The sequence below is a fragment of the Ovis aries genome, chromosome 13, assembly GCF_016772045.2.
Source record: "Ovis aries strain OAR_USU_Benz2616 breed Rambouillet chromosome 13, ARS-UI_Ramb_v3.0, whole genome shotgun sequence".
Classification (NCBI taxonomy): domain Eukaryota; kingdom Metazoa; phylum Chordata; class Mammalia; order Artiodactyla; family Bovidae; genus Ovis; species Ovis aries.
In genome coordinates, this window is record NC_056066.1 from 52339791 (window position 1) to 52364095 (window position 24305).

General features: G+C 42.5%; 1 protein-coding gene across 1 annotated transcript in view; it reads right to left on the minus strand.

The window, feature by feature from the left end:
* The window catches only part of TMC2 (transmembrane channel like 2), a 105031-nt gene that overhangs the window by 75308 nt on the left and 5418 nt on the right, over positions 1 to 24305 (minus strand). Inside the window, exons 2-3 of the mRNA XM_015099466.4 lie at positions 3881 to 4199; positions 379 to 531 (exon numbers count right to left, since the gene is read on the minus strand). Coding sequence (XP_014954952.3) covers positions 379 to 531; positions 3881 to 4199 — 472 coding nt within the window. The remainder of the gene's footprint in view (positions 1 to 378; positions 532 to 3880; positions 4200 to 24305) is intronic.

Genomic DNA, 24305 nt, shown 5'->3' on the forward strand with positions numbered 1-24305 from the left:
GAGTTGGACACGACTGAGCAATTAACACACACACACATACAAAGAAGACATGTCTGTTTGGTTGTGAGGGAAGTGCAGAAGCCACCAGATGGGGCAGGGTGTGAGACAAAGGGGTGATGAGGCAGCGGAGGCAGGATGTATAGCCCAAGGGCCATGATCCTCCTTGTCTCCTACTAGGCCTGGCTTGGTGCTAACCAACAGCAGGGCCGGTAGCCAGTCGTGTGCTGGGGACAGGGGGACCGAAGCAGGGTGGAAGGGTGAACCCCTATTCTTGTCGAGCTCTTTTGGGTGAAGAGGAGAAGAGAAGGGATTCCCAAGACCATTAGAGGAGCTGAGCCTTCTCAACTGGGAGAGCCCTGGCCAACTGCCACCACTCACCTGAGCTCTGCCAGCTTCCTCGACATGGGCCAGGGCTTGCTCCGCATGCTGGCGATCAGCTTCTTCTTATCTTCCACCTGCTCCAAGATACGGGCCAGTTCCTCCTCAGACAGAGACTCCCCACTGGAGGTGCTGGAGGCCATGGAGGATGACCTGGAGCAGAGGTGGGGTGGAGTGGAGGAGAGTGGGGAGGAGGGCAGGGTCCTCGGGGATTCTGTGGGATGCAAGGAGCCCCACTGGAGATGCTCCCAGCTGCCACCTTACACAGGCCTGCCCTGCTCAGAACCCTCTGTGACTTCACCCACCTGGTAGAGGAGGCCACTATTCTTCCTGCAACCCAGAGTGTCTTGAGGGCTGCCTCCCTAAACTCCATGCCTCTGAATCCTACCCAGACATCCTCACTTGCATAGGGTTGCCCAATGGAAATATATCATAATTTAAAATTTTCTAGTAGCTATATTATAAAATAACATGAATATATTATTAATAATTTTAATAATACTTCATTTAACCCAATATATTAAAATTTTATAATTTCAACATATAATCAGTGAAAAAATTATTAATGAGACAATTTACACCCTTTTTGTACTGTCTTCAAAATCCAGTGTTCATCTTGTACTGTCAATTCAGACATGAAATTTTCATTGAACATATTTAATCTGTATTTGGATTTCATAACATTTAGTTGAAAGAGTAGATTCACATATCTAAATTGTTTTAGGCATACTTAAAAATTTTCTCATAAATGAATCAAGTAATAGAATATCATTTTCCTTTGATGTTCACATCTGTACTGACAAAACTGTTTTTTTTGGGGGAGAAGAAATGCTTTAGTTTCAAAATTAAATCAACCTCAAAACTACCTTTGTCTGTCCAAGTAAATTTACTAATTCCTGTTGTGTGTGTGTGTGTGTGTGTGCACGCGCGTACACGCTCAGTGTGTCTGACTGTTTGCAACCCTTTGGACTATACCAGGCTCCTATATCCATGGGATTTTTCAGGCAAGAATACAGGAGTGGGTTGCCATTTCCTCCTCCAGGGGATCTTCCTGACCCAGAATTGAACCTGCATCGCCTGCATTTCAGGAGGATTTTTTACCTGCTGAGCCATTGGGCAAGGCTAATTCTTGTTTTAACTCAGTAGTATTAACATCAGATTAAAGTTAAATTGAATTAAAAGTTCAGTTCCTCAGTCACAGCAGGCACATTTCAAATGCCCAACATGTGGCTAGTGACTACTGTATAGGACAGCACAGCTGCAGAACCCTTCCAGCTGGGGAGGGTGTGATGACCCTCACCATCTCACAGACTGTGCGCTCAGCTGCCACAAAATCCAAGTTCTTGTCTGTTGGCTCACAGCCTCCTTCACTCATAAAAACTGTGACTCTTAGCTGAGTTGGCAGCAACTGACAGGGGGTGAGGGAAGGGCTGGAGAAGGGTTCTCCTGGGCAGCCTGCTTAGCAAGTTTCATAATTGGAAATATCAGGATGTGGACTTGGGTTACCATGGGCTTTAGAGACCAGTTTGCAGCAGACTCTGTGAATTTAGCTTCTGATCAACTCCTGAAGAGCAAGGAGAGGTCATAGGAATGAGGTGGAGAGGAGAGACCCTAGCTCTTGAATGCTGGGAAGCCTAGAGCACAGGGGCTTTCTGCCATGCCTCACGCACACCCCAGGACATCTGTCCTTGAGTCTCTGTATAAGTGGTTCCCTTAGTTTGGGTGGTGGTGGAGATGTGACATTCAGTCACTGTTCAAATTCCACCTGGTCTTCAAAGTCTTACTGAAATGTTTAACTCCTCCATAGAGGAACCCCAGCCTCCCAGCAGTACACTCTTCATCAAATCCTTTCTGGTATACATATTGCTTTCTGTTTTGTGCTATGATGATGGCTCAGATGGTAAAGAATCTGCCTGAAATATGCAGGAGACCCAGGTTTGAATGCTGGATTGGGAATATCTCCTGGAGAAGGGAATGACTGCCCACTCCAGTATTCTTGCCTGGAGAAGTTCATGGACAGAGGAGCCTGGTGGGTTACAGTCCCTGGGGTCTCAAAGAGTTGGACACAACTGAGCAACTAACACTTGTGCTATGATAGCTAATAAGTGAAAGTGAAGTTGCTCATTCGTGTCTGACTCTTTGCGACCCCATGGACTGCAGCCTACCAGGCTTCTCCGTCCATGGGATTTTCCCAGCAAGGGTACTGGAGTGGGTTGCCATTGCCTTCTCCAATGATAGCTGATAACCCTGTCTTTTTTCACATGTCAGACTGTCAGCCTCTGGGGAAGAAGGCTGGATATTTTTCATCTCTATGCCCTGCTACGGCATGAAGCTGAAAATGGCACAATTGAGTCCTTATCCTTTACTCTGCATCTGCCTTCCAGACAGGATGGGACAGCCTCCTTCTAAAATTCAGGACACTCTGGCAATGATGTATTCAAGTTCTAAGTTGCTAGGGGCACCATGCATCCTGTATCCCATTAGTCCAGGGCTAGGGACAACCAGACAATAGACAAAAGCCCTAAGGGAGCCAGGGATGGCTGGCAGGGGTGATGGAAGAAATCAGTGGCCCCTTTTGAGGGCCTTAATTTCCCCTCTGTAAAGTTGGAGATGTACAGTGGAATATCTGAGTGAGGGTGTGGGCAAATAAGGTTTATTAGAAATGGGTGGAAGGAGTATCAACTCTTTGCCATAATCCTAGTATCTCTATTTCCAAAGCCTCTTCACCCATTATCAATGGGGATTCTTAAAACATCCTGAGAAGTGCCGCAAAGTAAAGTGGAAGAGGGAGGCAAAGAGAGGGAGATGGCTCATCAAAATTGGTAGCAAAAAAAATGAAACTAAAACCCCAACTTGTTGATTCCATACACTGACTCTGTCAATTAACCCCCCGTATGCCAATGCTGATGTAACAAAGGAAATATAGCAAATAAACCCCCTAATCCTGGAATTTCAGAGCTTATGGGACTCTTGAAGTTCTTCTAGATCGAAACCATATTTCACAGAAGAGGATGCAGGTCAGGTTGGGAAATGGCATGCTTAAGCCCTCTTATGACTCCTAAATTCAGTTTTAATTTTTAATTTCCAGTTTTAACTAGAAATTTAGAATTTTTAATTTTTAATAATTAATTTTAAAGTTCTCTCAGCTCCTCTTCAAGAGCCGTAGTGAGTCACCACTACGACTGAAATTCAGGAGATCTGGGATCTTGTCACCTCCCTATTCACAGCCTCTGTTTGCACCTGCCCTACTGGAGGGGGTTGGGACAACAGTGGGCAGGGCCATGCCACCTGGGATGAGTGTGATCCTCATCCCGGTTGGCCCCAGCGGTGAGCTGGGCAGGGACGAAGCTAGAGGCAGAGGGAGGCTGGAGAGAGCAAGGGCCTTCCATTCGTGGGAGGGGTAGGGAGGATGAAGGCACCTGACCCTTATCAAGGGAGGGAGCAGGGCTGGCAGGAGGGAGAGGGCGCTTTGAAACGCGTCTGAAGTCGGGTCACAACACACCTGTGTTTCTTCAGCTGCTTCCACACCTCTTCCTTCCTCCGAACCTCCTTTTCTCTCTTTGAAGGAGCTCTCTGCTCCCTGAGGGAAGCCCTCCCATCCTTCTTCCTCCTCCCTCGGCAGATCTTCTCTGCTGACCCCCGCTCCCGGTCCCCCAGCAGCTCCCGGCGTCCCCTGCGCTCGGCCTGCTTCCTCGGAGGAGACCCGGACCCCGGGCTGCCCCCGGCCCGCTCCTTCTGTCCTGGCTGGGCTCTGCGCCTGCCTGGCGCCTCCTCGGCTCGATGAGGCCGCTTCATCGAGGGGCTCCTCCTGGACCTGTCACCTGCAAGGGCAGAGAATAAGTAGTTCTGGCCTCACAGGCCTCCTCCCCAGGAAAGTGCCCCCAGCTGTGAGAAGTCAGACATTCAAGAGGCTCCCTTTGAACTCCTCTGGTGGTCCAGTGGCTAAGACTCCTGCTCCCAACCAGAGAGCCGGGTTGCATCCTTGATCAGGGAACTAGATCTCACCCGTCACAACTAAGAGCTAGCATGGCAACTAAAAGATCTTTCACGCCCACGACCAAGACCTGGTGCAGCCAAAATAAATGAATAAATAGGTTTTTTTAAAAAAGATGCTTCCTGGAGCTTACTGGTTCCAAAGGCTGTTTCAGATAGAGCCTCTGGTCTGGGGTGAGAACTAAGGTCTCTCTCCCCTGAGCAGCAGGCACTCCCACACTCTCATCTAAACCTCAGCTAGAGACCCAGGCCTTCCTCTGCTTGGGGTGCAGTCCCGTGGGGTCACAGCTGAGTCCTCTCCTTCTGCCCAGGGCCAAGGCCAAGCGTGGGCCTCTGTTTGGTAAGGCTGGACCACTGGCCCGCTGGCTCCACTCTCCAGGGGCTGTCCCCTCATGTGTCCTGCCTGACATGAGAGACAGGACACCTGTCAGAGCCTATCCTGTTCCTCAGCACTGCCCCAACCTTGATGCTGTTATTTAATTTTTTGATGCTGCTATTTTAAACCACTACTTTATAACACTGGCAAAAGGCCTGGCTAAACAGAATCTGCTCTACAGTGTGATCTTTGTGCAATAGTTTGCCCAACCCCTTGTTTAAGCACAGCTATCCTATGTGGCATTTACAACATTAAACACAGGAAAAATTGTAATGCGGTTCTAGTATTATTAAGCAGCCTCTCCATCACTTACTAGCAGGATGTCTTTGAGCCAGTCACTTAACCTCTCTGGTTCTCAGCTCATCTCTAACATGGGGATGTTACCACTCCAACAGCTTGTTAATGAACATGACGCAGTGACTGACATCTGAGAACAGACATCATTACTCTGATACTCTTATCCAGAAATAAGATCTTACTTGTAAAAAGAACACAGGTTTGGAGCTAGGCCAGTCCGCATGAACATATCAGTTCTATCTTTTACTTATCTCTGTGACCACAGATACACTACTTAGCTTTACAGCACCTCAGTTTTCTCATCTGTAAAATGGCTCTAGTAGCTGCTATTTCCCTACGTGGTTGGGTTAATTTAAATAGGAATAAAGGATCTGATTCATGGGAAGTACACAACAAAGGCCTCTCCCTCAGTGCCCCTTCAGCCTGCCTTGCCACGTTTGTGCTCTAGGTGGGCAGCTGGAACCCGATTGGCTGCAGAGCACAGTTTCTCACTGTTCACAGTGGCTCCCCACCCAGGCTTTTCTGCCTGATTATGACCAGGCTGATTTTCCCAACAGAGTTGTGAGAGCCCCAACTTTGGGCAAAACAGAACAGAGTGGAGTTTTGTCACCCAGCATCCCCAGTGGCAGTCGCATCAGCGATAGAGTCCAGGACAAGGAATCCCAAGTTCTCAAATTCTTGCCTCTGTCCCACTCCCTTTCCAGCTTCTCAAGGTTGTGCATGTAATGTAGCAGCCACAGAGAGTTTTCCTCACTGCTTCCCTGATCCCTGAGCTTTACGAATGAGAGGCAAGCCACCCTGTGAAACAGCAACAAAAACTGGTCACTGGTGGATTTGAGCAGACTGAGCTGGGGGATTGAGTCTGGATATCTGAGTCTGAAGCCTTGTTCTGCTGGTTATTACCTGGGTAACTCTGGGCAGGTTGCCTATTCTCCTAAGTCAGTTTCCTCGTGGGTATGCTGTTGGTGGTCTAACCAGACCTCCATTATCTGCATTGTTCCTTAGCTGCTCTGCATCTTGGCCCTGACAGTTCATAGCTTCTCCCTTCCCAAGGGAGCCCAAGGTTGATGGAAACCGTCTTGCTGGTAAATGCCTGGGAGTTTACATTTGTCCCCTCTCTTCAAGTCAGTTGACAGACAATTGCTAACTGATATGGAATACAAATGTCCAGTCCTCTGGCCTCCAGGCAGAGTAAGGCTGGTGGTTCATTCATGTTCCAGGGCTCCCCATGGAATCAGGCAGAGGCTAGACTCCAGCTGAACACACATCTTTGCTCAGCTTCTTCCCTTGATCTGTCCTGCTTCCCTTACTGCTTATCTCCTGAAAACTGCCCTCAGTAAATCACAGGCATCAGGAATCCCCATCTCTTCCAGGGGACCTGATCTATCTATAGACACCTATCTCAAAGTGTGGTAGGTAAATTCAACTGAAAAAATATGTCTACAAGTGTGATATAAGCTGCAACATGCTGGATTTAGCAAGCAGAATTTACTCAGAGTTTCAAATAAAAACTACCCAAAATTCTCTTCTTGGATCTCAAGGTAGGATATTGCAGGATTCAAGAACTACTGTGGTGAGTTTTACCCAGAACTGGAGGAAGAAACTTCTAAACTAGGACCTGAAAACAGAGTGTGTGTGTGTTGGTGTGTGTGTGTGTGTGTGTGTGTGTGCAGTGGGTGGGTATAGGGGAGATTAGGTAGTGAGTGGGTGGGAAAGACCCAGAAATATTTTCATCAGAGAAGATATGGTCAGTTCATGCTTTTATAAAGGTCCCCTTCAGTATTCAAACCCCAATGGAGGGAGTTTATTGATAAAGATACTTGGAGAAACTATAACCACAAAGCATACTGGAAAAAGAATTGTTCTGCCTTGGCTAAGAAGATAGAGAAAATAGGTAAGAAAATTAAATGATTGGGCTTCTGAGTTTCACTCCAATATGTAAAGAGCTCCATCCTAACAATAAGAAAAAAAATCTGAACAAACTAAAAAACAATTATAAATAGATCCATCAGAGAATTGGGTTTGTAGGGCAAGGTACTGTCCAGAAACTGGAGAGAGAGGCAGAGAATCATAGCTTATCTTGAGCAGAAGCCCTCCATGGAAGCCAGTACTTGTAGTGCTTAAAGGAAGAGTTGTTGTTTTTCCACTGCTAAGTTGTATTCGGCTCTTTTGTGACCCCATGGACTGTAGCCTGCTAGGCTTCTCTGTCCTTGCGATTTCTTAGGCAAGAAAACTGGAGTGGGTTGCCATTTCCTTCACCAGGGGATCTTTTCAACCCGGGTATCGAACCCTTGTCTCCTGCACTGCAGGCGGATCCTTTACTGCTGAGCCACCAGGGAAGCCCAACAGAAGAGCATTCAGGGCTTATTTTAATTAGGTATGGTAAGATACTCAGACATGGAAATGATCGCCATGTACTTACAGATCCCAAGAGACACCACGCCACATAGGGCCATATGAGGCAGCAGCAGCTTCAGTCAATGGCAAGGCAGAGAGGAAAGATGTGGGGAAGAAATGTTATGGTTTCGAGGGAAAGGAAGGGATCAGCCAGCATATGCAGAGTTAGGATTGGCTATTTTGAGTAATTTCAGTGGGCCCTGAAGCATAGGGACTTTCCCTAGTTTTCTGGTAACAGGTCCTGGGTTGAATAAGGTGGATGGATAGAAGTCCAGCATATGAACTTAATAAGGAGGTGGTTGAGCTTATAAGCTCTGGGTTGGTGGGTTTGCATATGAAAGGAAAGCTTGTAGATGACTTGTCTGCTGTCTGTAAGAATTAGCTAAAACTGGGAGGGCTGTCTTTCCAGGGCCAGCAAAGCCTCAAGGTGCTGTAGGATCAGACTTTAGAAGATAAAAAGCATGGCTATTACTGGTAGGAATACAAACTGTAATGGATGAAATGCTGGAGGTTCAGTGTGGACTAACTTGAGAGTTAAAAACTGCAGGGTCCAGTCTTTGGAGGAGGTTCAGTTCAGTTCAGTCGCTCAGTTGTGTCTGACTCTTTGTGACCCCATGGACTGCAGCACATCAGGCTTCCTTGTCCATCACCAGCTCCCGGAGCTTATTCAAACTAATGCCCATTGAGTTGGTGATGACATCCAACCATCTCATCCTCTGTCATCCCCTTTTCCTACCTTCAGTCTTTCCCAGCATCACGGTCTTTTCAAATAGGTCAGTTCTTCACATCAGGTGGCCAAAGTATTGGAGTTTCAGCTTCAACATCAGTCCTTCCAATGAACACTCAGGACTGATTTTCTTTAGGATTGACTGGCTGGATCTCCTTGCAGTCCAAGGGACTCTCAAGAGTCTTCTCCAACACCATAGTTCAAAAGCATCAATTCTCCGGCGCTTAGGTTTCTTTATAGTTCAACTCTCACATCCATACATGACCACTGGAAAAACCATAGCTTTGACTAGACAGATCTTTGTTGGCAAAGTAATGTCTCTGCTTTCTAATATGCTGTCTAGATTGGTCATAACTTTTCTTCTAAGGAGTAAGAGTCTTTTAATTTCATGGCTGCAATCACCATCTGCAGTGATCTTGGAGCCCCCCAAAAAAGTCTGTCACTCTTTCCGCTGTTTCCCCATCCATTTCCCATGAAGTGATGGGACCGGACGCCATGATCTTCGTTTTCTGAATGTTGAGCTTTAAGCCAACTTTTTCACTCTCCTCTTTCACTTTCATCAAGAGGTTCTTTAGTTCGTTTTCGCTTTCTGCCATAAGGGTGGTGTCATCTGCATATCTGAGGTTACTGATATTTCTCCTGGCAATCTTGATTCCAGTTTGTACTTCATCCAGTACAGCATTTCTCATGATGTACTCTGCATATAAGTTAAATAAGGAGGGTGACAATACTTGACGTACTCCTTTCCCTGTTTGGAGCCAGTCTGTTGTTCCATGTCCAGTTCTAATTGTTGCTTCTTGACCTGCATACAGATTTCTCAGGAGGCAGGTCAGGTGGTCTAGTATTTCCATCTCTTTAAGAATTTTCCACAGTTTGTTGTGATCTACACAGTCAAAGGCTTTGGTGTAGTCAATAAAGCAGAAATAGATGTTTTTCTGGAATTCTCTCGCTTTTTCTATGATCCAACGGATGTTGGCAATTTGATCTTTGGTTCCTCTGCCTTTTCTAAATCCAGCTTGAGCATCTGGAAGTTCATGGTTCATGTACTGTTGAAGCCTGGCTTGGAGAATTTTGAGCATTTACTTTCCTAGCGTGTGAGATGACTGTAATTGTGTGGTAGTTTGAGCATTCTTTGGCATTGCCTTTCTTTGGGATTGGAATGAAAACTGACCTTTTCCAGTCCTGTGGCCACTGCTGAGTTTTCCAAATTTGCTAGCATATTGAGTGCAGCACTTTCACAGCATCATCTTTTAGGATTTGAAATAGCTCAATTGGAATTCCATCACCTCCACTAGCTTTGTTTATAGTGATGCTTCCTAAGGCCTGCTTGACCTCACACTCCAGGATGTCTGGCTCTAGGTGAGTGATCACACCATCGTGATTACCTGGGTCATGAAGATCTGTTTTGTATAGTTCCTCTGTGTATTCTTGCCACCTCTTCTTAATATCTTCTGCTTCTGTTAGGTCCATACTATTTCTGTCCTTTATCAAGCCCATCTTTGCATGAAATGTTCCCTTGGTATCTCTAATTTTCTTGAAGAGATCTCTAGTCTTTCCCATTCTATTGTTTTCCTCTATTGCTTTGCATTGATCACTGAGGAAGACTTTCTTATCTCTCCTTCCTATTCTTTGGAACTCTGCATTCAAATGGGTATATCTTTCCTTTTCTCCTTTCCCTAGGGGGCACACTTAAATGAGTTTTACCTCCTGGGAGCCCTAACAGGTTCTCACTGTGGAGACTGGAGAAAAATCCCTGGTGCTTCCAGCAGGGGGAGGAGAATGTTATTACTTTAAAATATGAAAAGTAACTCAGAGTGTCTCTCTTTAACAAAGTGTTCTCTTTAAGAAAGAGTGTTGTCTTTAACAAAGGCCTATTGTGAGATAATGCAAAATGTGCATTGGTCTCTGTCCCCACTTTCCCACACAGAGGTCCTAAAATCTCTGTAAAACCCTAAAAGCACTAGGAGCATCTATTGTTCTAAAGACGTGACTCTGGAGGGCTCCTGAATGGCTACATGGGGGCTGATCACCAGAGAATCCACTCCATGATTAGAAGCTTGGAATTGTCATCCCCACCCCACTCCCATCCTCAAGAGCTGGGAGAGGGGCTAGAAAGGAAGGTAAAAATTGCTAATGTCTATGTGAGGAAGTCTCCGTAAAATTCCAGTAACAGTGGATTTGGAGAGCTTCCAGATGAGTAAACACATCCACAGACCAGGAGGGTGACATACCCCAACTCCCAGACTTGCTGTCTGTGTCTCTTCATCTGTATTCTTTATCATGTGCATGCATGTTAAGTTGTTTCAGTTGTGTCCCAACTTTTTGTGACCTTATAGACTGTAGCCTGCCAGGCTCCTCTGTCCATGGGATTCTCCAGGCAAGAACACTGGAGTGGGTTGCCATGCCCTCCTCCAGGGGATGTTCTTGACATAGGGATCAAAACTGCGTCTCTTATGTCTCCTGAATTAGCAGGCAGATTCTTTAGCAGGCTTTCCTGGTGGCTCAGATGGCAAAAAATCTGCCTGTAGTGTTGGAGAAGGAAATGGCCACCCACTCCAGTACTCTTGCCTGGAAAAATCAATGGATGGAGGATCCTGGTAGGCTACAGTCCATGGGGTCACAAAGAGTCGCACATGACTGAGCGACTTCACTTTCAGTGTGGGAGACCTGGGTTCGATCACAGGGTTGGGAATATCTCTGGAGAAGGGAATGGCAACCCATTCCAGTCTTCTTGCCTGGAGAATTCCATGGGTAGAGGAGCCTGGCGGGCTACAGTCCGTGGGGTCACAAAGAGTCCGACACGACTGAGTGACTAACTTTTTCTTTACCACTAGTACCCTGGAGAGCCCATTCTCTACCATGTTGTAGTTGTGTTAGTTGCTCTGTCGGGTCTGAGTCTTTGCAACCTCATAGACTGTAGCTCACTAAGCTCTTCTGTCCATGGACTTCTACAAGCAAGAATAATGGAGTGGGTAGCTATTCCCTTCTCCAGGGGATCTTCCTGACCCAGGGACCAAACCCACATCTCCTGCATTGGCAGTCAGATTTACCATCTGAGCCACCAGGGAAGCCCATTCTTTATTACGTCCCTTAGTAAATTAGTAAACGTAACTAAATATTTCTCTGAGTTCTGTGAGCAAGGAGATCCAACCAGTCCATTCTGAAGGAAATCAACCCTGGGTGTTCTTTGGAAGGAATGATGCTAAAGCTGAAGCTCCAGTACTTTGGCCACCTCATGTGAAGAGTTGACTCATTGGAAAAGACTCTGATGCTGGGAGGGATTGGGGGCATGAGGAGAAGGGGACGACCGAGGATGAGATGGCTGGATGGCATCATGGACTCGATGGACATGAGTCTGAGTAAACTCTGGGAGTTGGTGATGGACAGGGAGGCCTGGCATGCTGCAATTCATGGGGTCGCAAAGAGTCGGACACGACTGAGGAATTGAACTGAACTGAACTGTGAGCTACACTAGCAAATTAACTGAACACAAGGAGGGGGTCTTTGGAACATTTGATCTATAGCTGGTTGGTCAGAAGCACCTGGGCTTGTGATTGGTGTCTGAAGTGGGTTGTAGCCTTGAGGAAATGAGTGTGGGGTCTGATGCTATCTTTGGGTAGGTAGTGTCAGAATTGACTTATATTGTGGGACACCCAGCTAATGTCATAGAGAATTGTTTGTTATAAGGAAAAATATCCACACATTTGGTGAAATGTCGGAAGTGAAATATTCTGTGTAAGTGATCAAGGAGACAGACAGGGAAGAAACTCACAGTAGGGAAGAATTGGGTATTTCCCTACATGGGAAAGAAAAAATTGAGTTTTTCCTTTACACTTAGGCTCCAGGGAAGCTATTTTCCCAGAGTGAGCCTAACTGACCAGAGTTTACCAGTTTAACTGACCTGGAGGAAGGGAAGTACCCCACTCCAGACCTCTAGATAATTAGTCTCACTGAAGGCTAGCACGAGAAGGCTAAGAAACATTTGTGAAGGTCACAGCCTAGAGGCACAGGCTCAGGAAAGACTGAAATCTAGTCTCAAGATTATAGAACTTCCCCTGCCCCTTATCTCACCACTACATCAACAGGACTCTGATATAATGAGAGGAGATGACAATGGAAAGAACTGCAAGGCTCAGACCAAAATAAAAAGGAGTTCCCAAGTAAACTCAAAACATCTGGAGAGACAAGAACAAGAACACTAAAGGAAACTGAGTTCTCTTACACCTACAGCTACAATGAACAATGAACACGGTCTAACACCTAGCCAGACAAAAGTAAAACCTCATGCTAAAGGCCTATTTACCTCAATTCCTTTTAACCAGTACGTCATGCTGACTCTCAACAAACATTACAAGGCACACTAAGAGGCAAAAAAAAAAAAAAAAAAAAATTATAGAGACAGAGAAAATATCAGAATTAGACTCAGATATGGCAGAGGTTTTAGAATTATCGACCAAGAATTTAAGAATAACTATGATTAATATGCAAATTTGGCCTTGGAATGAGGAATGAAGCAGGGCAAAGATTAATAGAATTTTCCCAAGAAAATGCACTGGTCATAGCAAGCACCCTCTGCCAACAACACAAGAGAAGACTCTACACATGGACATCACCAGATGGTCAACACTGAAACCAGACTGATTATATTCTTTGCAGCCAAAGATGGAGAAGCTCTATACAGTCAGCAAAAACAAGACCAGGAGCTGACTGTGGCTCAGATCATGAACTCCTTGTTATCAAATTCAGACTGAAATTGAAGAAAGTAGGGAAAACTGCTAGACCATTCAGGTATGACCTAAATCAAATCTCTTATGATTATACAGTGGAAGTGAGAAATAGATTTAAGGGCCTAGATCTGATAGATAGAGTGCCTGATTAACTATGGACTGAGGTTCGTGACATTGTACAGGAGACAGGGATCAAGACCATCCCCATGGAAAAGAAATGCAAAAAGCAAAATGGCTGTCTGGGGAGGCCTTACAAATAGCTGTGAAAAGAAGAGAAGCGAAAAGCAAAGGAGAAAAGGAAAGATATAAGCATCTGAATGCAGAGTTCCAGAGAATAGCAAGGAGAGATAAGAAAGCCTTCTTCAGCGATCAATGCAAAGAAATAGAGGAAAAGAACAGAATGGGAAAGACTAGAGATCTCTTCAAGAAAATTAGAGATACCAAGGGAACATTTCATGCAAAGATGGGCTTGATAAAGGACAGAAATGGTATGGACCTAACAGAAGCAGAAGATATTAAGAAGAGGTGGCAAGAATACACAGAAGAACTGTACAAAAAGATCTTCAAGACCCGGATGATCACGATGGTGTGATCACTCACCTAGAGCCAGACATCCTGGAATGTGAGGTCAAGTGGGCCTTAGAAAGCATCACTACGAACAAAGCTAGTGGAGGTGATGAAATTCCAGTTGAGCTATTTCAAATCCTGAAAGATGATGCTGTGAAAGTGCTGCACTCAATATGCCAGCAAATTTGGAAAAGTCAGCAGTGGCCACAGGACTGGAAAAGGTCAGTTTTCATTCCAATCCCAAAGAAAGGCAATGCCAAAGAATGCTCAAACTACCACACAATTGCATTCATCTCACATGCTAGTAAAGTAATGCTCAAAATTCTCCAAGCCAGGCTTCAGCAATATGTGAACTGTGAACTTCCAGATGTTCAAGCTGGTGTTAGAAAAGGCAGAGGAACCAGAGATCAAATTGCCAACATCTGCTGGATCATGGAAAAAGCAAGAGAGTTCCAGAAAAACATCTATTTCTGCTTTATTGACTATGCCAAAGCCTTTGACTGTGTGGATCACAATAAACTGGAAAATTCTGAGAGAGATGGGCATACCAACCACCTGACCTGCCTCTTGAGAAATCTGTATGCAGGTCAGGAAGCAAGAGTTAGAACTGGACATGGAACAACAGACTGGTTTCAAATAGGAAAAGGAGTACGTCAAGGCTGTATATTGTCACCCTGCTTATTTAACTTATATGCAGAGTACATCATGAGAAACGCTGGACTGAAAGAAACAGAAGCTGGAATCAAGATTGTCGGGAGAAATATCAATAACCTCAGATATGCAGATGACACCACCCTTATGGCAGAAAGTGAAGTGGAACTAAAAAGCCTCTTGATGAAAGTGAAAGAGGAGAGTGAAAAAGTTGGCTTAAAGCTCAACATTGAGAAAACAAAGATCATGGCATCTGGTCGCATCACTTCATGGGAAATAGGTGGGAAACAGTGGAAACAGTGTCAGACTTTATTTTTTTGGGCTCCAAAATCACTGCAGATGCTGATTGCAGCCATGAAATTAAAAGACGCTTACTCCTTGGAAGGAAAGTTATTACCAACCTAGATAGCATATTCAAAAGCAGAGACATTTCTTTGCTGACTAAGGCCCGTCTAGTCAAGGCTATGGTTTTTCCAGTAGTCATGTTATGGATGTGAGAGTTGGACTGTGAAGAAAGCTGAGCACCGAAGAATTGATGCGTTTGAACTGTGGTGTTGGAGAAGACTCTTGAGAGTCCCTCGGACTGCAAGGAGATCCAACCAGTCCATTCTAAAAGAGATTAGTCCTGGGTGTTCTTTGGAAGGACGGATGCTAAAGCTGAAACTCCAGTACTTTGGCTACCTCATGCAAAGAGTTGACTCATTGGAAAAGACTCTGATGCTGGGAGGAATTGGGGGCAGGAGAAGAAGGGGATGACAGAGGATGAGATGGCTGAATGGCATCACGGACTCGATGGACATGAGTCTGAGTGAACTCCGGGAGTTGGTGATGGACAGGGAGGCCTGGCGTGCTGCGATTCATGGGGTCGCAAAGAGTCGGAGATGACTGAGCAACTGAACTGAACTGAACTGAATGTAAGCAGAGTGATTCAAACTTTTGAAAAGAATCAAAAGGAAATGATAAGAACAAAAAACACCGTAACAGAGATGAAGGATAACTTTGATGGGTTCAGTAGTAGAATTTTCATAGTCAAGGGAAAAAATCAGTTGAGTAAAAGATACATCAATAGAAACTTTCCAAACTGAAAAGCAAAGAGGAAAAAAGGATAAAAAAGATAGAACAGACTATCACAAGAATTGTGAGACAATTACAAAATGTGTAACATAGAGTAATGGGAATACCAGAAGGAGAAGAAAGAGAGACAAAAATAGAACTATTTGAAGCAATAATGGCTGAAAAATGTCCAAAATCAATGACAACCACCAAACCACAGATGCAGGAAGCTCAGAAAATAACAGGAAGAACAAGTGCCAATATGCTTCAATATAAAAGCATATTGTATTAAAACTACAGAGAAACAAAGACAAAGAGAAAATCTTGAAAGAAGCCAGAGAGAGGAAGAAAAAAACTCATTTTACCTATAGAGGAGGAAAAATAAGAATTACATTAGATTTCTCTTCAGAAACCACACAAGGAAGAAGAGAGTGAGGTGAAATATTTTAAAGCAATAAAAGGAATAAAAAGTCCCATAGCCTAATCTTGTATTAAACAAAATTATTTTTCATACATAAAGGAGAAATAGACTTTCTCAGACAAATAAAAGTTGAGTACTGATAGAACTCAACTTTGCAAAAAATGTTAAGTTCTTCAGAGAGAAAGAAAATGATATAGGTCATAAAGAAAGAGCACTTAAGAAGGAACAAAGGACATGTAAAATATTTTATTTTTCTTATTCTTAATCTAACAGATGAGTTTGTTTAAAATAATAATAGCAACAGTATATTAGATGATCATAGCTAATAGGTAAGCGAAATGAATGAAAACAGTGTTAAAGAGATGAGAGAAGGAATTGGGAACACTGTCATAAAGTACCTGCACTACCCAAGAAGAGGTATAGTTTTGTTTGAAAGTGGACTTGACTTTGTCCTAACTGTATATTGCAAACTCTATGACCACCAAAAAAAAAAAAGTGAAAAAGGAGTATAATTGATATGCTACAGAGGAAAGAAACTGGAGTCATATAAAATGCTCAATCAAAACCACAAAATGCAGAAAAAAGAGTGGAAGACAAGAATAGGAATAAAAAACAAGGGCAATGAATAGAAAACAGCAACAAATATGGTAAATGTTGTTAATGGTCTAAATATAGCAGTTAAAGACACAGATTGTCAGAGTGAATTAAAAAAGACAACTATATGTGTCTAGAAGAAATCCACTTACTATAAAGACACATATAGACTAAAAGTAAAGGAATGGAGAAAAAATATCATGCTAACAGTAACCAAAAGAAAGCTAGAATAACTGTGCTAATTTCAGACAAAACAGATTTCAGAGCAGGGAAAGTTCCTAAGGATAAAGTAGGGCATTAGGGGGATTTGGGGGAGAATGGATATATGTATATGTATGGCTGAGTCCCTTTGCTGTTCATCTGAAGCTGTGACAACACTGTTCGTTAACTGACTATACCCCAATACAAAATAAAAAGTGTAAAAAACTAATAAACAGGTTGGTTCTCCAAGACGACATAACCATCTCTCATATCTATGCACCTGACAACAGAGCACCCAAATATGTGAGGCAAAATCTGATAACACTGCAAGGAGAAAGGGACAAGTCCACCATTACAGCTGGAGACTGCAACACACATCTACCAGTAACTGAAAGATACAGCAGGCAGAAGATCAGTAGGACATAATTGAACTGAACAGCACCACCAATCAAGTGAAGCGAGTTGACATTTATGAAACATTTCAACCAACAACAGCAGAACATACACTCTTCTCGAAGAACTTACCAAGATAGACAACATTCTGGCCCATAAACATAAGGTAACAAATTTAAAAGAATAGAAATTATTCAAAATATGCTGTCAGATCACAATGGAACTAAATTAAAAATCCCTAAGAGAAAGATAACTTAAAAAATACCAAAATGATTGAAGATAGAACAAAACAGTTTTAAGTAACATATGGGATAAAGAAGTCTGAAGAGAAATTTTAAAATACTTTGAACTAAATTTAAATGAAAATAAAACTTATTAAAATTTGTAGGAGGGACTTTCCTGGTGGTCCGGTGGTTAAGAATCCACCTGCCAATGCAGGTGATATGAGTTTGATCCCTGGTCTGGGAATATTCCACTTGCCACTGGGCAACTAAGCCTATGCATCACTACTCAGCCTGCTCTCTAGAGCCTGTAAGCCACAACTTCTGAAGTCTGCAAGCCTTAGAGTTCAGGCATCAGAAAGTGCACTTAGAAAGTGCACAAGCGGCACTGAAGATGCATTGCAGTCATAAATGAGCGAATGAGTAATAGTAAAATAAAGGAGCTCATTCGATTGGTTCGTAAGGTATCAATGTATTTATATAAATTAAATATTCCAAAAAATCCTAGGAAGTAATAAGCATTTGGCAAATGAATTAATTTAATGCACGTGTGTGTGCATGCTCAGCCACTGAGTTGTGTCCAACTCGTTGTGATTCCATGGACTGTGGCCTGCCAGATTCTTCTATCCATAGAATTTTCCAGGCAAGATTACTGGAGTGGGTTGCCATTTCCTACTCCAGGGGAATTAGTTTAATACTTCTGGCTTAATAAGAACAAATATGTCTTCTTTGATTTTTCAGCATTAAATATAATACAATATTGCAGCTTTATTCTACTTAGGTTCTTCCTAAACTAAAATTGGTTCATTGATTAAATATGCTAGCATTATTTCTGTTGTTGTTCAATCACTAAGTTGTGTCCAACTCTTTGCGATCCCATGGACTGCAGCATGCTAGGCTTCCCTGTCCCTCACTATCTCCTGGAGTTTGCCCAAGTTCATGCCCATGGAGTTGGTGATGCTATCCATGCTATCCAACATCTCGATGCCCTCTTCTCCTTTTGCCTTCAATCTTTCCCAGCATCAGGGTCTTTTCCATTGAGTCAGCTCTTCACATCAGGTGGCCGAAGTAATGGAGCTTCAGCTTCAGCATCAGTCCTTCCAATGAGTATTAGGGGTTGATTTCCTCTAAGACTGACTAGTTTGATCTTGATATCCACGGGACTCTAAAAAGTCTTCTCCAGCACCACAATTTGAAAGCATCAATTCTTTGGCACTCAGCCTTCTTTATGGTCCTACTCTCACTCCTACATGACTACTGGAAAAAATGTAGCTTTGATTATATGGACCTTTGTTGGCAAAGTGCTATCTTTGTTTTTTAATACACTGTCCAGGTTTGTCATAGCTTTCCTTCTAAGAAGCAAGTGTCTTTTAATTTCATAGCTGCAGTCACCATCTTCAGTGATTTTGGAGCCCAAGAAGAGAAAATCTGTCACAGCTTCTACTTTTATCCCTTCTATCTGCCATGAAGCCATAGGACTGGATGCCATGATCTTTGTTTTTTGAATAGTGAATTTCAAGCCAGCTTTTTCACTCTCCTCTTTCACCCTCATCAAGAGGCTCTTTAGTGCCTCTTCACTTTCTGCCATTAGAGTGGTATCATCTGCATATCTGAGGTTGTTCATATTTCTTCCAGCAGTCCTGATTCCAGCTTGTGATTCATCCAGCCCAGCATTTCACATGATATACTCTGCATAGAAGTTAAACAGAGTGACAATATACAGACTTGTTGTACTCTTTTCCTGATTTTGAACCAGTCCATTCCACGTAAGTTTCTTACTGTTGCTTCTTGATCCTCATACAGGTTTCTCAGGAGATAGGTAAGATGTTCTGGTATTCCCATCTCTTAAAGAATTTTCCACAGTTTGTTGTGATCCACACAGTGAAAGGTTTTACCATAATCAATGAGACAGAAGTAGCTGTTTCTCTGGAATTCCCTTGCTTTCTCTATGATCCAACAAATCTTGGCAATTTGATCTCGTATTCCTCTGCCTTTTCTAAACTCTGCTTGTACATCTGGAAGTTCTTGATTCAAGTACTGCTAAAGCCTAGCTTGAAGGATTTTGAGCATAACCTTATTAGCATGGGAAATGAGCAAAACTGTCTGGTAATTAGAGCATTCTTTAGCACTGCCCTTATTTAGGGTTGGGATGAAAACTAACTTTTTCCTGTTCAGTGGCCACTGCTGGGTTTTCCGAATTTACTGACATATTGAGTGCAACACCTTAACAGCATCATCTTTTAGGATTTGAAATAGCTCAGCTGGAATTCCATCACCTCCACTAGCTTTGTTCACAGCAATGCTTCCTAAGGCCCACTTGACTTCACACTCCAGGATGTCTGACTCTAGGTGAATAACCACACCATCATGGTTATTCAGGTCATTAAGACCTTTTTGTATAATTCTTCTGTGTATTCTTGCCATCTCTTCTCAATCTCTTCTGCCTCTGTTAGATCCTTACTGTTTCTGTCCTTTATCATGCCCATCCTTGCATGAAATGTTTGTTTGATATCTCCAGTTTTCTTGAAGAGATCTCTAGTCTTCTCCATCCTATTGTTTTCCTCTATTTCTTTGCATTGTTCATTGAAGAAGGCCTTCTTATCTATTTTTGCTTTTATGTTAAACTCTGCATTCAGTTGGGTATATCCTTCCCTTTCTCCCTTGCTTTTCACTTCTGTTCTTTCCTCGGCTACTTGTAAAGCCTCCTCAGACCACTACTTTGCCTTCTTGCATTTCTTTTTCTTTGGGATGATTTTGGCCACTGCCTCCTGTACAGTGTTACAAACCTCCATTCATAGTTCTTCAGGCACCCTGTCTATCAGATCTAATCCCTTGAATCTATCTGTCACCTTCACTGAATCATATGAGATTTGATTTGGGTCATATGTAAGTGAGCTTATGGTTTTCCCTACTTTCTTCAATTTAAGCCAGAATTTTGCTATATGGAGCTGATTATCTGAACCATAGTCAACTCCAAGTCTTGTTTTTGCTGACTGTTTAGAACTTCTCCATCTTCAGCTGCAAATAATATAATCAATCTGATTTTGGTATTGAGTGATGCCCACATGTAGAGTCATCTCTTGTGTTGTTGGAAAAGGGTGTTTGCTATAACCAGCATGCTCTCTTGACAAAACTCTGTTAGCCTTTGTCCTGCTTCATTTTGTAGTCCAAGGCCAGAGTTGCCTGTTACTCTAGGTATCTCTTGACTTCCTACTTTTGCATTCCAATTCCCTATGATGAAAAGGACATCTTTTTTTTTTGCATTAGTTCTAGAAGGTCTTGATAGGTCTTCATAGAACCAGTCAGCTTCAGCTTCTTAGGTATTAGAGTAGTTGGAGCATAGACTTGGATTACCGTGATGTTGAATGGTTTGCATGGAAATGAACTGAGATCATTCTGTCATTGTTGAGATTGCACCCAAGTATTGTATTTCAGACTCTTTTGTTGACTATAAGCGTTACTTCACTTCCTCTATGGGATTCTTGCCCACAGTAGTAGACATAATGATCATCTGAATTAAATTTGTCCATTCCTGTCCATTTTAGTTCACTGATTTGCGCTCCACTCTTCCCCAGTAGCATATTGAGCACCTTCCAACCTGGGAAGCTCATCTTTCAGTGTCATATCTTTTTGCCTTTTTATGCTGTTCGTGGGGTTCTTGAGACAACCACTGGAGTGGTTTGTCATTCACTCCTCCAATGGACCTCGTTTTTTCAGCATTATTTCTGCATCATGTTTAAAATTATGAAGTACCTAAATTTGTGCTTAATTAAATTGATTCATTATTATGAACATTTGATTTCAATAGTATTTATATTTTATAGTATCCCAGCTGCAAGATTAATTTCCAAGATCTAGGACTTACCTGGTGGTATAGGGGTTGCCAATGCAGAGATATGGGTTTGGCCCCTGGTCTGGAAAGATTCCCCATATTGCAGGGCAACTAAGCCCATGATCCATAACTACTGAGGCCTGTGTGTTGTACAGCCAGTGCTCCACAACGAGAAGAAGCCACCACAATGAGAAGTCTGTGCACTGCAAGTAGAGAGTAGCCCCTGCTCCCTGCAACTAGAGAGAGCCTGAAGGCAGCAACAAAGACCCAGCACCAAAAATATAATTAATTAATTAATTTAAAAATTCCAAGATCTATAGGTCTCTTGAAACTTTGGACTGATATTAAGGGGAATTAATGAATATTCATTGAATGCTTAGCTCATTCTAAATAAGATGGAATTCCAAAACATTGATTGTGCTACATGCTAAATTGCTTCAGTTGTGTTCAACTCTTCACGACCCTATGGACCATAGCCCACCAGGCTCCTCTGTCCATGATTGCTAAGCATTATTTTAAGTATGGGCTTCCTTTATAGCTCAGTCTGTAAAGAATCTGCCTGCAGCGCAGAAGACCCAGGTTCAATCCCTGGGTCGGAAAGATCCCCTGGAGAAGGAAATGGCAACCCACTCCAGTATTCTTGCCTGGAGAATCCTATGAACAGAGAAGCCTGGCAGGCTACAGTCCACGGGGGTGCAAAAAAAAAAAAAAACATCACCATCATTTTAAGTATATATACTTCTGCTTCTTTTTAAAAAATATGCTACACAGAAGAGATAGCTCCGTGTCTATAAATGAACATGTACATTCCTTTCCCTTTGAAGATTATGTGTGGCTTAAGTGTGTAGAAAGTTGTGTTTGTGTGCTCATGAGTTCTGCTCATCTAAAGTGCTGATGTGTGACACCTGACAAGTCTCCATCTTCCCAGCTTGTTTTGTGAAACAAAAGCTTCTTCAGTTAAGGGTTATAACTCAGTGAGACTCTACTATGATACGTTCTGACAGAAAGGTACAACTCTGTATGTAAAGTAAAGAAATGTACTTTTGTTAAGGGAAAAGGAATATGTTTGTCCTAAAATGAAATGACAGGTTGTTGCAGAGAGAAAGGAGCATGGTGAAGGGCAAAACCTGAATGGATACAGAAAATAAGAGAAGGTTCATGGAAAGTGAATTTTATTGGCCTTGGATTATAGATGAGTAAATAATGAGTCTGAGAAGCTATTAAGCGTGTTAAAATTCTAACAAAATCTGCTCAATTTTGATGGGCTTGTTTCTGTTTATTTTTATTGTTTACTGTTTGTTGCCTTCGTCTACAATATAAAGGATCCTCCCATCACTTATCTGCCTATATAGCAAAGATTCTGAGTCTTCCCACAATAATTATCTGTGTTTTGTCTTGATTTCATTATGGCTTTGGTTATTTAGGGGAAAAAAATCTTTGTTATTTTTGAAAGTGCTAAGGTTCTTGTAGGTGATCACGTTACCTTCTAAGTATATATATATTTTTGAAGTCTTTTTGTCACTTTCAACTAAATAGCCAAATACTGTTTCCAAGGCACCCGTGATCCTATCTTGCATTCAAATCCTATTTGTGTGTGTGTGTGTGGCTGTACTGCATGGCTTGCTGGATCTCAGTTCCCTGACCAAGGATTGAACCTGGGCCCATGGCAGTGAAAGTGATGAGTTCTAACCACTGGATCACCAGGGACTTCCCATCAAATCTGAAAACTTTTTATTTCATTTTTCTTCCTAAGACTGATTTGGAAGTGTAAAATGAAGTAAAATCACTTTCAACATATCTTTTGTATCTAAAACTATCTTCGTGACGTCCCAGACGGCCCTGGGACGTCACAAAGATTTGCTCTTCCATTTCCTAAAAAAGAGATGTACCAGAAACGATTAAGGTTATTTGATATGTTACTGGAGTTATTTGGAGTTTCATGGGAAGAGGCGTCAATCAGAACAGATGCTGAGACTTTTCTAGGTTAAACTGGTAAAGTCAAATGTTAATAAATATTTCAGCAATTGTATGCTCTACCGGCTGCTCCTAGAGATTTGTCAGTGACTTTTCTGCCATGATTTGTTCCTATTAATCAGAGTCCTGGTGATGATTTTCTCCTGTTAGGCAGTATTATAATTATCAGTCACAATTCAGTTATCATCTAAGATGTTTATTTGATAACAATTTAAAATTTTGAATCTAACTTTTTAAGGTCAGTGTTTCATCTGCCTCCGGTGTTCAACTGGAGATGAACATCAGCCTTACCTATGGAGTTTCATTAAAATACAGATGCTTAGGACCTACTTCAAATTTACAAAATCTCTTTACTTGATATAATCTTGAAATATTTTTCTTATATGCTTGGTATGTCTTGGTATGTGTGTATATGTTTTAAATTGTGTATTATACTTCAAGATATTTTTATCTATAAAGACATATCTTTATCTGTTCAACCATCTATAAATCGGACATAATGTTCATTGTCTATAAAAACATACTTAATCATTATAGATATTTTGTTCAAAGATTGCCTTAACTGTGTTTGTTCTGTGTGCTATGGAAGCAACCAAACCCTTGTCAATTTCATTATTGCTATGAACTATTTCACTTTTGATGGTTAAAAGTTAACCTAGCCATTTTACGTCTCTGTTATCTCCAGATACTATTTGTATCCCCAAAGCCTCCTTGAAACCTCAGCTGTGGGCCAGAATTTCTATTTTCTACAAAGAAAACTTTGTAGAGGTTTCTACTTTCTCAGAACCCTGTCTGGAAGGACTCTGTCAGGTACTGTTAACAACTAGCACAGTAATGAAATGCTTAAGCAGTTTGATTCTTAGATTCATGTCCTTCAACTCAAGAGACATAAACCATCCTCAAATTATTGGAAGACTGCCCTTACTGGTGACCTCAGCCTGAGGGTTCTCAGGAAACATCCTAAAACAGACAGCCTTTGGACGTAGACAGCTGTGCCCAAGATCCATGGCACAAGATCCCAGACTGTTACTTTATAATCTGTGCTCCTCGGCTTTCTGTTCCTTTACCTATGTTCCACTCCTCTTATGTAGACTTAAGTCTACATTTCACTGTGTTCTTTATAATCCCTATTTCTAATATTGCTGTTAGCATCCTTATCCTTCCTTAGTATGACTCCCATGTTGCTGTTGTTTAGACGCTTGGTCATGTCCAACTCTTTTGTGACCCCATGAACTATATTCCTCCAGGCTCCTCTGTCCCCATGAGATTGGGTTGCCGTTTCCTCCTCCGGGGATATTCCCGACCTAGGGATCAAACCTGCGTCTCCTGTATTTTTCAGGCGGCTTCTTTACCACTGAGCTACCTGGGAAGCCCATGACTTTCATATCAGCTACAATTTACCCATGAACTGGTGAAAATGCCAGCTTCTCTTGGGAACCAACCAGCTTTGCTTGGACCCAGTTCCTTGTAAAAAATCAGTTTATTTCCTAGGTAGTTGGACTC